The sequence below is a fragment of the Pholcus phalangioides genome, unplaced genomic scaffold (genome assembly GCF_987345545.1).
Source record: "Pholcus phalangioides strain wild (caught in Gottingen) unplaced genomic scaffold, Ppha-v1.0 ptg000004l_1, whole genome shotgun sequence".
In the NCBI taxonomy this organism is placed as follows: Eukaryota; Metazoa; Arthropoda; class Arachnida; order Araneae; family Pholcidae; genus Pholcus; species Pholcus phalangioides.
The window spans coordinates 36,813,656-36,831,053 of NW_028301597.1; the positions used below are offsets into that span (position 1 = coordinate 36,813,656).

The following is a 17,398-nucleotide window of genomic DNA, read 5'->3' on the forward strand; positions in this document are numbered from 1 at the left end:
AAACTGACAAGTGCCCGTATTTTCAATTTTGATGCCGTATTGTATGTAAACAGGGGTCTTTCCAACCGAAATTTAGGTTCGTTTTTGAGATCCTGAATTTTGTGAAGGATCTGCAAAAATGGACCTTTCACAAAATAAAAATTAATGAAACCATAAATCAGGCATTTCATTTCTTTTCTGATAAATTAAACTTCAGTTGAATCCTGTTTTAATAAATACTGTTCTAGCAAACATTTTGTTGTAAAGAATTTAATTACTTTTTCTAATCTTTAAATAAGTTTACATAGGAACAATGTATTGCGAATTCTGATAATAGGAAATGAAAAATCTGTTATAACGAATTCAAAAACAAGTATCTGAATGTCAAGAAAAGAGTACAGAATGTTTCAAAAATGATTCCGTAAAATATTTTTCAAAGAATTAACTTGTTTAATTATTAGGGAAGACTGGTTTTTTTTCTATGGTTTGTGAAGAGAAATTTTAACCAACACGGATGTGGAGGTCATGCCCCATGAAAAGGGGGGGGGGAGATTGCTTGAAATTAATTTTTACTACAGGGGGCTCCAGTGAGCATTGATCTTTTCTATGGCAAGGGGAGAGACGGGTGCATTGTCCTTCACTATAAGGAGTCCACAACATCAAAAAGGTTGGGAAACACATCCTATCACACGCTGGGAAAATATGCCAGAACACTAAGCAACTTTCTCTACATAAGCAAAAAAACTTATTTTCTTAGAGCTTATATGTAATGAACGAGACCTTACATAGATAGTCAAACCCTACTCCATTAATGGAGGAATAGGTGTCAGAAGTGTTTCGAACCTGTGGGTACTCATCGAGCGTTATGCAGGGGACTCTTATTTCAGAATGAATTCTAGGGATGTTTGAACTTGTGAAACTAATTACCTTGGGTGCTCGAGCACCCACAGCACCATGGCTCCACCACCACTAGTTAATAGCTCACATACACTGATTTTTTTACCCCCAAATCACGATTAATCTTGTATCACTCTCTGCTATTCGTGCAAAGGTTTTAACAGCTTTACAGAGCTTAAATTTAAAATCCATAGATATCAATCCCTCCTATAAATTGGAAGCTCCAACCCCTGTTGCTTTACTGAGTCAATTGAAAATACCCACGGGGAAAAATTTTCTCTATTGTAAAAACTAACAAAATGAATGTTAAATTGTATGTTGATTTGATTAGTATAGCCATGACCATATGAACGTTTTTAACAGCTAGCTGATGTGAAGATGAAGAAAGAAAATTCAACTGCCTCTACAGGAATATTAGAGAATTTAAGTTCTTTCACATGTGGGAAGAAAACAACGAGACCACAACGCTACAGAAGAAATAAACTTTTTACCTGAGAACCTACATGCAGAAGGATGGGACTGTAAATGCAGTCAGATCTAAAGCGCTTGCCTAGCATGCGAGAGGACGTGGGTTTGATTTCCCTTAGAGACAGTTGAATTTTCTTTCCTGAATTCATCTCTGCATCAGCCAGTTGTTAAAACCTTCATATGGCTATACTAATCAAAAGGACAGAAAATTTGGGTGGCATGGACTTTAGATTCTGTTCAGAAAATCTGTAGCTGTGGCAACTTGGAAACACTTGTTTATTTTCTGTATGAATGCCTGCTCCAACTGGATTGTACTGTCTTCTTTGTCTACGAGGGTTCAGCAAAACAATTATGGGGTATGAAAATTTTTTTTCTTTCTGATTTAATCCAAATGCAGTTCAGGTGCATCAAGTTGACTATAATAACAGTCCAGGGAATGAGCACCTAGCAAATCTGGACCCTATAATTTAATGATTCACAAATATTTCAAAACATTTGCATTGCCTTAAGCCAATGCATTCCTTAATTTTTTTAATATTTATATTCAGGGGTAAGGGATCATGTCAAAGTAAAAGCAAAATCACATCTATGGTTATAGCTATAGCAATTTTACTTTGTTCCCTTCTATGTCTGATTTGCATATTCACATTCAGGCATGTTAGTGATTGAACAAAACTTTTTCTGCAATATTTAATTGTTGAACTTTGTGTAATTTATCACCTGGTGGTGCTGTTGCTATATATTCTGCTTACAGTCGTATTTCAGAACCAATTTTTTTCCATTGTTCATAAGCTTGCTGTCTGTTCATATGGATTATATCGATTTTAGTGGATTATTACACATGTGCATGTCGTAAGAGTTACTCTAATTTTGATTATTTCTAATGGAATTATTACTGTGCCATGCAGGAAGAAGGATGAAAAAAATATATATATGTGAGTGGTGAGCTTTTATATTTCCCTACGTTAAGCCTTGGGTTGCACTAGGATCGCAACCCAAGGTTTTGGTGCCCATAAGGGTAATTAAACTCTGTCTTCACCGAGAATTTTTTAATATTAATTTTGTTATGGGTTACGGTTTCCAAGCTGTGCAAGTGTAAGATAACAGATGAGATGGCATGGGGGGGGGGGGGGCGCTCAATTGCTTTTAAAACATACCTCCATCCTAATATGTGTACATTCATCTTATTGGTCATTTTTGTCGCACCACGGTCATTTTCTGCACACGAGGGCTAATTAGACAGGGACCTACAATTTATTGCCGATTCCGAACGGCAGGCTTGTTTCTTATACTCATCGAGAGGTTGGTACACTAACCCCTCGATGGGGGCCCCCTGCGGTAGCAATTTTTTGCTGCAGTCAAGTCGACGTTTCTGTTGCACCCCTGTGTCAGGAAAGTTTTCTGACAAGGACGAACCGGGTATCGAACTCGCGACACCTCTAAACATCCTTTGGTACTTTAGGCGAGTATCTTATCGACCGGGCTACCGCGCCCACATTCATCTTAATTAAACCCCGAAACTTCTCCAACTCCTAATCCCATCTCGTCTGTAATCCCCACAAAATTTGTTAATCGCGACAGTACCCAATTGTCCGGGGGAAATATGTTGTAAAAAAGTTTGTATGGTTTTTTTTTTTGACACTAAATAAAGTGTTCCAGACTCTGCCACGAAGCTGGGCTGGAAGAGATCTCGGCAACGGGATAAGTCCAGTGGCAAAGTTCTGGCGTTCATTCAATTCCAAGCTGTAAGGCCATTCTTTCTAAGGCACTTTCTTCCTGACGTTTCGCCCACATCTGTGACAGGCATCTCTTAAGGTTAAATCCACATAGGTTTCTGTGACAAGCGAGAAAGGCATCATACTCGACTTACAGAGAACACTCAAAAAAGACGTCGAGTATCAGGCCTTTCTTGCTTGTCAAAGGAACCTGTGTGTGTTCAACCTCAGAAGATGCGCCACAGATGTGGGTTAAACGCCAGGAAGAAAATACCTCAGACCATGGCCTAACAGCCCGGAAACCATTCATAACTCATTGAAAGCCAGCAATGAAAGCCTCAGACAATACTTCATTCATTTTGCAAGTTTGGGCAATAGAGGGAATTGCCCCCTCCCCCCTGGGTATTTCTAACTGAGTATTGACTCAGTGAACAAACAAGGGAGACATTTTAGAGCTTTCAATTTATTGGAGGGATTGATACCTTATGAAATATGGATTTAAGCTCTGTAAATTCTCACTTCGTCAATGCATTGAAGAAAATGCACAGCATTGAATAGCACTGTAAGCTAGGAAAAAAAAACCCTTCCTCGACTTTCTTGTTACCATGCATATTGAAAACTACTCATAAATTGCATTACAGATATCATAAAAGCACGTTTTTATAGAGATAAGTGATACTATGACAATTGAAATGACAGGTATTTTTTACCTCATGAAGCATTTATCGAATTCTTTCGAAGCCTTTGGACATGAGACATTCATTGGACATGATGATTTCAGCTGAAGAAACTCATTTTCTTATCAAATTCATTGCAAATTTCTAAAAAATTTCAATCTCAACTACAACTTCAATCCACCATCCATCATGACGACTTCATAAATCTCGCATTTTCAAACACAAACAGCGCCTTGTAATTTGATTGGTTGGCATACTACTGCCAAATTTAAAAAGAAAAAAAATATATTTTCATAAATTTTTCGATAAATTTATAGACTTTTGCTTCTTATAAATATATTTATATAAGACATGAATAAAAAATTGTGAAATAAATCCCAATTCTAGATTTTTAAAATATCCTCCTGTGTTTTCGAGTTTTTGTTGATGAGTATTAATAACGAAGTCAAAGCCGTAAGTATAACGTCAACCAAAACTGAACGTGCAGCGGCGCATTCGTAAAGCTTCTTTATTTGGCTTGCGATTCTTAGAAATTAACGTTGATTTTGATTATCAAATATCTTTATTTACGGTCTCCTCATCAGTCTAGTTTAGTTATCCAAGGTATCATTGTAGATTATTTTGTAATCAGTATAAAAAAAATGATGCAATCAATAACATTTTAGTTGCCTGTGTGAGAAATTTTTTTAATTTCAATTGAAATTTTAATCAACTATTGATATCACAATTTCATAAAACAATAGAATATGGATCTTTGTTTCAATTTGGAAAGAAAAATGTATATATAGAGTCAGCCCCGCTTAAACAGATATCAATAGTTCCAGCACATGATATCTTCCAGGGAACAGCTATAGTATTATATTATTTTGTACTTTATATTTTTTTTATATTATATTTAATATTATGTAAAAATATTATAAATATGATATATTATTATTTTTATTATATATTTTTTATTTTATATTATTTCTTTTGGCAACGTGTTGCAGATTGTTTTTCTTTGGTGAGAAAAATGCCCAAAAGTATGACATGAATGAAGCCGAGTCATGCTTTTGATGTATTTCTTGCCAAAGACAAAATTCCTTTGACAAAAATGGATAATGCTATTGCTGTGAAAAAAAAAATGTGATGAAGGCGTTAAAAATGTGATGTATTTTGCGATGAAGGCTTGCACGCAGCCAGTGGGCATGCTTTGCTCGCAGCAAGCACATCATGAACCCTCTCCTTGAATATAGATAATTAAAAATGAATCAATTGCCGTGAAGGCTCGTGCAGAAGCAACCATCCTCTGGGGATGACAGTAAAAAACTAAGAAAAATTAATTGGTAATATTTCAAAAAATCGAAGATTTAAGTAAGAGAGGGGAAAAAATATTGAAGATGAAAGTAAGAGAGAAGAACAAAAACTATTGCTATGAGTTTGTTCGAACCATCAACCTTGAGATTTCCAGTTCTGCGCTTTACTTACTGGTTTAACTGTGGATGCTTTATTCCCCAGAGCAGAATGTTTCGCATTGTTCTGCAATGAGCCCTCGGCTGATTGAAAATGTTCTGTGGTAAAAATTCCCATAATAGTATTTTCTACTCCTTTCTTAAAATTCTTCTGCAGTAGCACTGATTGTTGTAAAAAAGTATGTTACAGATTTTGGAATATTCTGCTTTAGGGGCTTTGTTGCAATTGCCTACACTAGTAGCTGTAATTTGATTTGTGTTGAGTTCATCTTAATAAGTTTCCATTGGAGGCATTTAAATCACTTGATTTTTCTTTAAAAAATTCATTGATTTGAATTTCATTTTTCTTTATTTAACTTCAATGACAGTGAGGTAAAAATAACCTAGGTATAACCTATAGTAATGATAATAATAAGTAGGCCTATAACAGGTAAATACCTTTTGGTTTGTATGTTATTGAAAAGTGGTAAACTTCTAGATTAAAAGAAATATAGATTTGATAAATTTTGACTTAAACCTAATTCGCATGCATGAGAAAAAATGCAGAGAGAAAAATATAGGCAGCTAAACCTAGATATAACTGCAGCAAGTATTCACAATGTATGAGAGTTGAGTGCTAGGGTTCCCCTAAAAAAAAAAAGAGAGGAAAAATTATATTTTTTTGTATAAAGCCCCTTGATTTCTATGCCCTAATTGCTGATTTAATTATAATACGAACATAAATACTAGTGGACCCTAAATTTTAATACAAAAAGCAAAAAAGTCTTTGCTTGTTTTTTTACAAAAACTTATTAAATCTGTGAAAGGACAAAATATGCAAATTATTAAGCAACAAATCATGCAGGTCTAAAACATATCATAATAAATGCATCCATCAATTATGTAAGAAATAGGGTAGAAAAACCTACTCTGGTCAATGTGTTTTCTATTGGTTGTATGTAGAGTGAATCGGGAACCTTCAACATATTTGATACTGAGGTGTCACCAGGTATTTACTTTAAGGGGGGATCCTCATGAATAAATGCACACTATAAGGAAAAATGTTAATCAATGTAGTTAATTCAGGCTCAATAACATTTCATGTTACATAAACATATATTTTAGACGTTAATATTTCTTGTTTGTGGTTCGTTTGTTTATTGCTCATTTGTTAGTTTATTTATAGTGCTTAATTAAATTTGAGAGATTAAGTAAAAAAAATAGATAAGTGATATGAAAATATTCATTCTGGATACAAGTACAAAAACAACGCCATAATCAGCAAAATGCCCAACGAGGGCTGAAATGATTAACAATGTTATTTAATTAGCAGTTTTACACCCTGTTCCATTGTATGTATTCTGTACATTGTATAAGAAAGACAAAATATGTTAACTAAAAGCTTTCTCTTATTATTTTTTTTTGTGTGTTTATTTTGCTCGTAGAATTGAAAAAAAAAATTGCATTCGAGCAAAAAAAATATAGTGTTTCAGTAATTCTGCACAGTTTTCTGTGGTTTTTCTTTCAGTTAAATGTGTCTCACTACTGGGATGAAAACATTATGAGAAAAGCAAATGTTGGCTTCACTACGTTTAGTTGTTGGTGGAAAATTTGTTTTCAAGAGAATTGTTTTTCCATCTTTTGCTTTGTACAGCAAGGTAGCGTTGAAGCCGAAGCTGATCACCATGAAGCTTGATACTCCCCTTTTCAAAGCAATATTCACTCCAGAGACTCATTTGCTGTCCTCAATGTTCAAAAAGTACGGCTATGAGCTTAGAATTGCTGGAGGTGCTGTTCGGGACATCCTGTTGAATAAGCAACCTATGGATATAGATTTTGCAACCACAGCTACTCCAGAAGAAATGAGAAAGATGTTTACTGCAGAAGGTAATCAGCTTAATGCAATAATATAATTTTATATAATGATGCCTGATTACTGGAAGTTAGCCTTTCCCCTTTCATAAGTATTTTTATGTGTTAAAATTCAGGTACAATCTTTGTACTTGGTTTAAAATCCTTGGTTTACAGCAGCAATGCACAACCTGCAGCCTGCCAAAGGGTTCTATCTGGCCCACGGAAAGTGTTCTGGTGGGAAAATATCAATACAAATACAACATAAAAAATACCTAGCATGACTATTTTCTTCATAAAAATACGGGAAAATGGGATCCATACAGTACAATGTCTATTACCACAAAAAAACAGAAATTGTCATACAGTGTTTCTGTGATTCAAGTTAAGAGACCAATTCTTCCAGTATGAGAAAATTTTAGCAAATGGTATGAGGGGCAATTACTATTATTTAAGATTGAGTTATTTTAGCTTCAGAGCTTAATGTAAAGCCATATAGTTTCATTGATCAAAAAAAAAAATGTTCACACTATTTACAGTTCCAAACCAGTCAAAAGTTTACCCAAATTACTTAACTATGTAAATATATCTCTCCACTCCATACAGTGCAACAACATAACATTTACATTTTTTAAAAAACTATTACATGATTCTCAATTTGCTCTGCTCTCAATACAATGATCATGTGCTTATCAGCCTCACTTCGGCACAGTTGGTCAAAAAATATAGTATCAAAAAATACTAGAAGAAAGAACATTTCCGCAGTGGGTACAATGTTGGGTACAACCTTGTGCAACATATTGCACAATACGTATTAAATTATATTTTTCACAGTATTATTTTCAGTGTGCCAAAATTATTGGCATAATTGCATGAGAAAATGTGTACTATTTACAATACAAAGTTTATTAAAATCGCCCCTTAAACTGACATTATCACAAATGGGAAAACTTATCCTGTATTATTGAGTTATAATATTGATGCTAAAATTACTCTAGACTAGACCATTCTAAACAACTTGGTATACCAGAAAATATTACATCACCATGATTAAACACAATTACCCTATTCGTAAATCATCATATCTCAGTAAATACATCTCCTGCAGTGCATGTACACTATCACATTCTATTACATTTATATCATATAATAATAGTTCTAGAATTTACCAGTATTCCAAATACTTTTCCATGGATTTTTTCACTACTATATAAAAAGTTATATATCTCCTTGTTTCTAAGTAGTGTGTTAGGATATCATGGTTTCTTTTGTCCACAGGTATGATCTCTTTTTTCTGACTTCCAATAGGAACATTCATAAATATAGTGTCTTCTGGCATTCCTCTCTCCACAAAAAACACATAAGTCATCTTTATGGTGTCCACCCTTGGTAATGGCCAAGGGCACCATGTTCAGTAAACAATTGATTAACATAGAAGTTCCCCTTAATCCGTTTACAACTGACCCTAGGAAAAAATTCATATGTAGCAGAGCACGTCCATTGATGGTTGTGTCCTACAAATGTTGCCACTGGATAATATTGTTTCTTTGCAGTAGTGTTCGAATCTGTCTTTTTGTGTGTATATAGACAATTAATGTCTATTATATTTTGTAAAGTACTCTCTTTCGCCAAACTATCCACCAAGTCTCATTCCTTACGTTGCCTGCATGGTCACCCAATGTAGTCGTATTATTATTTTTGCTTGTAACTTCCTAATGTCTCTAATAAGGTTATTGGTCTCCTTGAGTGACTGAAGTTTTTCTAGAGATGATCTGGAATCACTATATAGATCCACTTCAGGCCATTTTAATTCAATGGCTTTCTCATATGGCTAATTTTATTGCTAATAGTTTTGCAATGAACACCAAAGCATTATCAGATAGTCTTTTTTCTCTTGGTATATTATCTCGTCATTTTGAAACATAATAAATGCCAGACCAGTTCCAAAGTCAGTTTTCAAGCCATCTGTATAGGCTGAATAATTATTTTTGTCTCTTCCATCCTTATCCCATGGTAATATTGTTACTGTTCATGGATCTTCAAGATCTTGTTTTTCTCTTCCCACCTCATTTTCATTACTCAGTCTGTTTCCTATGCGAATTGTTCTTCCAAGTTTTAATAAGGAGAGCATTTTATACATTAGTCTGGCTTTATAAAACAAGGAAACACACTCAGATAAAACCTGCAGTGCATGTCCCGAGATGCTGTTGTAGCACTTTGGTATAATTAGTAGTGCTACCCGCTGTATTTATTCCAGCTTTGATTCAAGGTACTTAAGTTCGCCAAACCAGATCTCTGCACCATGAAGGACTATCTTCTCAACACATGTTAAGTAGATTTCCTTAACGACAGCTGGTGATAATCCCCAAGTAGCCTTGACTATCCATTGCAACCTTTGAATATAGTTATTCGCAGCCTCCAATTTATAGTCAGGGTGAGCTGTGAAGTTCATATTATGCAAGAACAAAATTCTCAAGTAGCTGATCATTTTGGAATTAGGAATATGATTTCCCATTATCCTCATAGGAGGATATCTTTTCACTTCATCACCAATTTTGAAAATAGTGTATGTACACCTGTCATGACTAAGAGTCAAACCAAAATTCGTGCACCAGTTGTGTACTTTCATGAGAATTGGCACTAATAATTGCTCAAAAGAAATATAGTTCTTTAATCTTAAAAGAATCACATCATCATCTGCAAATTCCTGTATTTGCTCATTTCCTTCCAATTGCATCTCCAATAGGTTATTAATTATAATTAACCATAATATAGGACCTAAAGACGACCCTTCAGGTACTCCAATATTATATGCCTTAACCTCTTCCATAAAACTTTGAATAAATTTCTCTTATCTTTCAGAAAATGTAGTATCTGATTATCCAATGATTTTGGTACATCATAATCTTCCAATAGTCCTTTAATTCCCAAGCGATGAGTTTTTAAAAGATTAGTTCCTTTTTAGAAGCCCAGTGCACCCACCATTAAATCTGCCTCTGGATGTAGAAAATCACTGATGTGACTTACAAAAATTTTGTGTTGGTTTCAGATTCCAGTTTAATAATCGCACATATGAAATTTTAGACATCATTGCCAATTTTTTATTCATCATGGCACCAAGCACCAGGGATTGGTCAAGCCTTGTAATAAATAAAATTTATCCTTCCCCTTTCTCTTAAAAATTTCCTGTTTGTTCTGAACTCATCCTTCAACATATATCAAGCACAGATTTGAGCATCAAAAAGTTTCATAACGTTTTTTAAGTTTTGACAAGTTTAAAAAGAAATATGATAAACATGTTGGGGTAAAAAAGAGAAGCTATCCATACTTAGAATAAGACAAACATAAATATTTTTAATGGGTATTGTATAATATTTTATCATGTACATATATATATTTTTTATAATTGCCCCAGCTGTTACCCGGTGGCATTGCCTGCCCCGTAAAAAAATTAGTATATGTATAGCTCAATTAGCCAGTATTTTCCAAAAACTCATCTGAAAGAAAGTGATTCAATAATGACAATAATTCATATTAAGTGACAATAAGATTTAATAATTTGAAAGTTCCAAAATTAAGATTTGATGTGGAACAGAAACTTATTTTTTCGTTAGATTATCTGTTCAACCATTCTCATCAATTCTAACCTCTCATTTAAGATGCTGTTACCATTTGAAGTTTAATAAATAAATTTGTGTACATTAGTGCCCAAATTTTACCAAGTGCCATTTTCTCAGCTCAATATATCAAGGAAATATACTTTTTCTGGGTATTATGCCAAGCTGAGCTTGTAAAGAAAAGTCATCTAGTCTCTGCTGGGAATAGAACTCGGGTCCTATTTTAAGGAAGGTAGGACCGCATCTACAGTGGTGTATATGGTAGCACACTTGCCTGGTCTGCAAGAAGACCTGGGATTAATTTCTGGCGGAGACCAAATAACTTTTCTTTCTGAGTTCGCCTCTGCATAATATCCAAAAGGTCTATTTCTTTGTGTGTATGACTTTACCATGATTGAATACAACAAGGTTGAATGCCTCACACCTTTTTGCATTCTTTGTAGGCATTCGTATGTTCAACAGGAAAGGTGAAGAGCACGGAACAGTGACTGTGAGAGTGAATGAATGTCAGAATTTTGAAATCACAACTCTACGGGTAGATATGCGTACAGATGGTAGGCATGCAGAAGTTGAATTCACAAAGAATTGGGAATTAGATGCCAGTAGACGAGATCTTACAATCAATGCTATGTTTTTAGGTATATCATTATTTTTTGTGTTTTACTGATAGAGTAGTAATGCATTATTGTAAAAGAAGAAAAATTTGTTACCAGAATTCTAGAGTATGATAACAGACAGTGCCACAACAATATGATTGGCCAGCTGGGGCAAGCATGCATTTTGGCGTGCCCCCCTGTAATATTAAAGGAAATGTTAAAGGATAAAATTGGTGCCTCTCTGGGTCTACTTTACCTCACACCAGTATTTAAGCTAGATTAAAAATTCATTTAGCAAAAATGGGAAAAAAAACTTTAGCAAAATGCTAATGATTGATGAATGTATGTCTACTAGTTTCGTACCTCCTGCATGTATTTTTGCAAAAGTGACTATTCTTTTGCATTCTAAGATTTAAAAAAGTGATCGTAGCTTCAACCCTGCCACACACCAACTCCGGTCATACATCACCATACCACTCGTCTGGTTCCTGAAGCACCAGTTCCACCAATTACCCCCTCAGTTGGGGTCCTGATGACAGAACATGTTTTGAATTGTCATTTTTGTTATTTAATTCATTGTTACCCAATTTTTTTTTATCTCACCAACCTCTCTGTTGTGGATGTAGATGTTAAAAGATTCCCCCCCCCCATCCCAGAAAATCAATTTCAACACTACCGTCCATTCAGTCAAAAATGAATTATTTTTTTTTTATAATTTGCATATATGATAAAAAATAGAATAAATTCACAAAATGTGTCATTTATGCAATGGTAGTAAATGAAATGAAAATGATCCTGTGGACCCTTACCAGATACAGACCCCCCTCCACCCAAGGGTCTGCACATCACAGGTTGAAAACACTGATTTAATTTATTATAGAATTTGTTTGGTGTCTGTCATGATCATATGCAACTTATATATATATATATATTTTTTTTTTTAGTATATTAATGAAAATTTTGTTGATTTTAATCACTCTGTAACAACATAAGAGATGTTTAGATGATTTTTTTTTTCCAATGTGTATTTTTTTACAATTTTATTCTTGATAGGCTTGGATGGTACATTGTATGATTATTTCCATGGAGTGGATGATTTAGAAAAAAGATATGTAAAATTTGTTGGCGACCCTGATGCAAGAATTAAAGAGGATTACCTTCGAATTTTGAGATATTTCAGGTGTGTAAGGTATTATTACGGAACAAAAAGAATGCATCAAGTACATTTTTGGTCTTTTTTTCCAGTCAAATTTTTTATATTTGTTCGCCGTATCATTTTATATTCAGATTTTATGGGAAAATTGCTTTGAATCCTGATCAGCATGACAGTGTCACATTGGAAGCTATTAGAAATAATGCTGAAGGATTAGGAAGTAGGTCTTGTTGATATTCATAATCAAATTCATTCTCCTCTGTGGTTAGATAATTTAATTTTCTAAGTAATCATGATAGTCTATCTTCAAAAAAAAATTTAATAATTTTTTACATCAGATATATCTGGATTATTAAGAACTTTTTATGTGATAAGGCCCACGTTCACAGTGTGGACACTCTGGGAATAGACTTGCCAGTTGCTGACCATTTCACAAAGAATATAGACTTATATAGTGTATATAGAATATAGAATAGAATATAGTGTAATTGACCAAAATATAAGTTCGATGTTGTGATTTCTATGATGATTTTGTTCTATGGATTTTTCTTAAATAACTCATTTCATTTTACCACTCATTGCCGTGCTGTATTTTGATGTAGTTTAGTATGCAACATTTTTTTTCTTTATGATTATTCAGAAATTTCCGGTGAAAGAATATGGGTCGAACTGAAGAAAACTCTAGGAGGAAATCATGTGAGGCATGTCATTTTGAAGATGATTGAACTAGGATTAGCACCTTTCATAGGTACTTTATTTTTCATAGTTTTTATCACTGTTTATTTGACCTAGATATCTTTGGATCATACATGTTTTAATTTTTTCTTAATCATTCACTTGCAGTGATTGATGAATACTAATGGATTCACATAAAAAAAAGGGAATTTAATTTTCGTGAGAGCAGAGTTGAATTTTCCTTTTTTAAATATCAATATCTCTTCTCATACAGCCAGTTTTCCCATATATATTTAATTTTAAAGGTGGTAGTAATAATAAAAAATATATTTTTGCTGAAATTTAAATTGAAAGGCTTAATTGATGTTTTTTTAACTAGTTCTCTCTCCCCTCCCCCTTTTTACAGGGTAATAATATCAAAACTTAATAGAGTAAAATAATCTAACCCATTACAATTCTCATGTCATAAAAACTTTGTAAGAAATAGTCAGAAAAAAACCTTCAGTTAATCTCTCTTTAATAACCATACTTTATTTATCGAAAGTTTTATTTATTTATTTATTTATTTTTTTGCATTTTGATTAAGTAAATGTGATTGTATAGATGCTGTTAATATTGATAAAAATCTATTTTAGCATTTGTTATTTTTCAGGTTTACCAGTGAAGCCAAATATGAAAGAATTTGAGGTTGTTTGTGAGCGATCAGCAACTATGAATCCAGAGCCTGTTACACTGTTGACTGCACTTTTGAATAATGATGAAGAGGTCTGAATAATCTGCTGGTTAAAATGTATACATGTGCATAGGTGCCAATGCATCTGATTCAGCCGGAAGTCTTCCAATTTTTTATCCCTATAAAAGTCTTCCGCATGGTGATGGAAAAATCCTTAAAAAAACCCCAAATATTATTCTTAATTAAAAATCACTCATTCCTGGCTGGCAAATTGAATCATATTTCCTTGAGAAGAATACAGAAAATCCGGATTTTAAATATTATAAATTGTCAAAAAATAATGTCAATAGTAGGCAAAGATGTCAGTTATTGCTAAAATTGGCGAAAAAAACCCAATGGTGGGGAATGAAGCACCACTGTAAGTCACCATGGATTAAAATAGATTCTACAAAAAAAACTAACATGACAAATATGTGAGATATATATTCATATTTATAGACATAATTATAATAATATAATTTATAAGTTGGTAAAATAATTTTTGATTCAGTATACTTCAGATTCAGTTTTCTTGATCTTTGACTTCAGTAAAGAATAAAAATTCAAGTAGGCTTCACGGAAAACAATGGGCAGTTTTATGAAAAAAGTTGTGACGGCTAAAATAAGAGCAAATTCTGGAATGCCTTGGGTCAATCTCCAAAAACATCCCAAATTTTTCCTTTTTGTTTTGTATGACATGTTTTCTTCAACAGAGTGAGATGTTTTTTCACGTGACAAATCCTAGATTTTTTATTTCTGGGAATCAGCACCTATGCATATGCATAATTTTTGTGATAAATTCAATAATGTGTGAAGCTTCACTGTGTGTTGTTTTGCATGGATTTCTTTAATTATTACTTTAAAGGAATATAACACCTATATAACAATATTCAAGGGACCAGAGAAATGTATGATCATAAAGAATTTATTGTTATAGATGGAATATATTAACAATATAGAAAGTGCAGCGGGACCAGAGAATAACATTGAAAATATGGAATTTTCTGCTGTAATTGTGAAAGTTATCTCAGCTGGAGTATTACTCAATCAACTCACATCTTTGCAATAGTACAGCACCATTATGGAAGTTGACTTTTCCTCAGTTACCTAGATATAGATATTGTGCTGCAGAAAATATGTTTTAACGAAGTAAAAATCATTTTAAAGTTCTAAAACTAAGTTTTTTTGCAATCAGAAAAGCTAATTGTAAAATTAAAGTTGTTTGCATTGAATTTAGAATGAATGAATAAGTAATTGATTTTTTACCTTTCTTTTCAGGTCATGGACATACATGGTCGACTAAAATTTTCTAAATTCGATAGAGACTTAGCTTTGTTTATTGTAAGTCACAGAGAAGATAAAGTTTGTGATGACCAGCTCAGGCCTTACAAAGCATTAATCCTTGACTCCAAGACGAAACTCAGTGATGCACAGCAATATGTGTATCAAGTCTTCAAATATAAGGGTGAACATTCTTTGTTAGAAGAACTGAAAACATGGAAATTGCCAAAGTTCCCTCTAAGTGGGAGTGTCCTCTTGAAAAAAGGAGTTAAAAGTGGGCCAACCTTCAACACCATTCTTTCAGAATTGAGAACGAAGTGGATTGAAAGTGATTTTACGTTGAGTGAAGAAGATCTTCTGAAAGAGCTTGACAAACTGGTGAAAAATATGTAATCATTAATTGTGTTTTGTATGGTGTGCAGATGAGATTGCTATCTCTGCTGATGTTGTATTAAAAAGTCAAACTATTTTTTTCCCCTCTTAGCATTTGTAAAGTATTCCATGTTTTGCTCAGTATATGAAGCTCTGTGCATTGTTGAGAAAAACGTTATAATTAAAGTGAATAAATTAAATAAATTAGCTTTGTTGTTTTAACTCTTTGAATGCTTTTACATAACCCAGTATACTGTGATGGTATACATATGGTAAACCTTGATTTGATTAAATCTCATTGATAATTATCAATCACTGAGGATATATTTTTTATTTTAATCAAAAGATATACTTGGTAATACAGTAAAACCTCTTTTGTGGACAAATTTTTTTTCGCAAAAGAAAGGTGACCGTATCAGAGGGGGTTCCTGTTTAAATTGTATTATATAGTATTAACAATAACTGAAATGGTTTTTCACTTGAATACGAATGAAGTTCTAGCAATACATGGTGCGTTTAAAGTCATTGGAAATACATAATTAAAATTACAAAAAAAAATATTACACAAAGTTTACATACTAAATTTACATAAATTGACATCAATGTTTGGTGAGTTTTACTTTCAACTCCTTCAAAATGTATTTTAAGCCACGAGACTAAATCCAATGACTTCCTATCAGTGTGTTTATAGGAAAATGTATTTGATCAATGCATTGAATTCATTTTGTTTTTTTACTGTATTCGAGACATTTTTTCCTCTCAGCGATGCAGAGAGCAACAATTACTATAGCTGGCCATAGTAAACAGCGTGCAAAAAATACAAGCACAACCAGAAATACTTAGTTTCAGATTGTAAACTGACATCAGAGGTACCAATCATTAATAAACTTCAAGCCAGAATTTCATTAAAAAGTAGCGAATATAAAAAATTTGATCAAATATTAAAAGTTTTGCTACTATGTAGTGAGCATAATTCGAACCAAAATTTCAACTACTGATGTTCTGGCAGGGGTTTAGTTCAGTGGAACGAATGATAAAAATGGTGTCTGTGACAGTATCTGAGGGTGATCGTTAAACAGGGGTTCGAAATACATTTAAATAGGCTTTTTCCCCGGAATGTTTTTATTTGGCAGTAAAGCAGGCGTGACCATTAACAGGGATTTTACTAAATTTAAATTATATTAAAAGACAACTTTTTTTAGTCAAAAGTTCACGTCATGATATGATGTGTGATCTTTAAAACATTTTAACATATTTTACGGTTCATAATGTGAAATTCAAATATATCTACAGTACGTGTAAGGGCCAACATATGGATGTTGTGATAGTTTTTCCCCATATCTACAAATGATTATTATACTACTACTTAACCTTACATTACATGCACCTCGTGCACATTCCTCTACAGAATTTCTATTAAGATAGAAGAAAATGAACTTAAGAAAGAATGTTATTTCCAGCTGAGGATTCAAACTTGAAAAACATGAAATCACAAATGAAATACAGTTATCTGATTTTCAGAGAGGAAAAATACTTTGTTGTGATAAAGTTTAATTTACATTAACCTCCACTGAGAGGTGGTAACACTGCAATGATACTGTTCTCACTAATACAAAACTCATTTTCTTTATCAATATATTCTTCATTTAATGCTAAAGCAAAATGATTTTTAATGTCTTCTAATGGTTCACATTTTTTCACTATTGTATTTCCCAAAGATTCTTCCGTATAAGGACCAGAGGGTAGAGTGGTTTCCATTGATGATGTCCTCATTAGTTCTCTTGCTTTTGCGAAAAACAATATGGTTACAGAAACAAATTTTTCCATTTCTGTGTTTGTTGCAACTACGCAGCTTGAGATATTAAATGTATTTATTCCTGCAAAATGCAAAAATAGATTAGTACAGTAGTCTTGGATTGGATTTTGATTTTTTTTGGTGCAAGGACCATCTAGGTCAAGCTGCACCAAAACAAAT

At 33.2% G+C, this 17,398-nt stretch overlaps 2 protein-coding genes across 3 annotated transcripts in view; one reads left to right on the forward strand and one right to left on the reverse strand.

Annotated features, from left to right (window-relative positions):
* The window catches only part of LOC149087374 (uncharacterized), a 51,871-nt gene extending 47,898 nt beyond the window's left edge, over nt 1-3,973 (reverse strand). Inside the window, exon 1 of the mRNA XM_089231447.1 lies at nt 3,770-3,973. The gene's annotated coding sequence lies outside the window, so the exon portion shown is untranslated. The remainder of the gene's footprint in view (nt 1-3,769) is intronic.
* A 219-nt stretch (nt 3,974-4,192) lies between these two features.
* LOC149087375 (CCA tRNA nucleotidyltransferase 1, mitochondrial) lies at nt 4,193-15,631 on the forward strand. Of its 2 annotated transcripts, none has more exons than XM_089231449.1 (8): nt 4,193-4,339; nt 6,821-7,053; nt 11,078-11,272; nt 12,284-12,410; nt 12,518-12,603; nt 13,024-13,131; nt 13,711-13,823; nt 15,049-15,631. In XM_089231449.1, the coding sequence occupies exons 2-8, from the start codon at nt 6,852-6,854 to the stop codon at nt 15,442-15,444; spliced, it is 1,227 nt and encodes a 408-aa protein (XP_089087575.1). In that variant the 5' UTR covers nt 4,193-4,339; nt 6,821-6,851; the 3' UTR covers nt 15,445-15,631. The 2 variants fall into 2 exon arrangements, with proteins under 2 accessions (XP_089087575.1, XP_089087574.1); XM_089231448.1 differs by having other exon boundaries at nt 4,196-4,339; nt 6,695-7,053.
* The last annotated feature ends 1,767 nt before the right edge of the window (nt 15,632-17,398 follow it).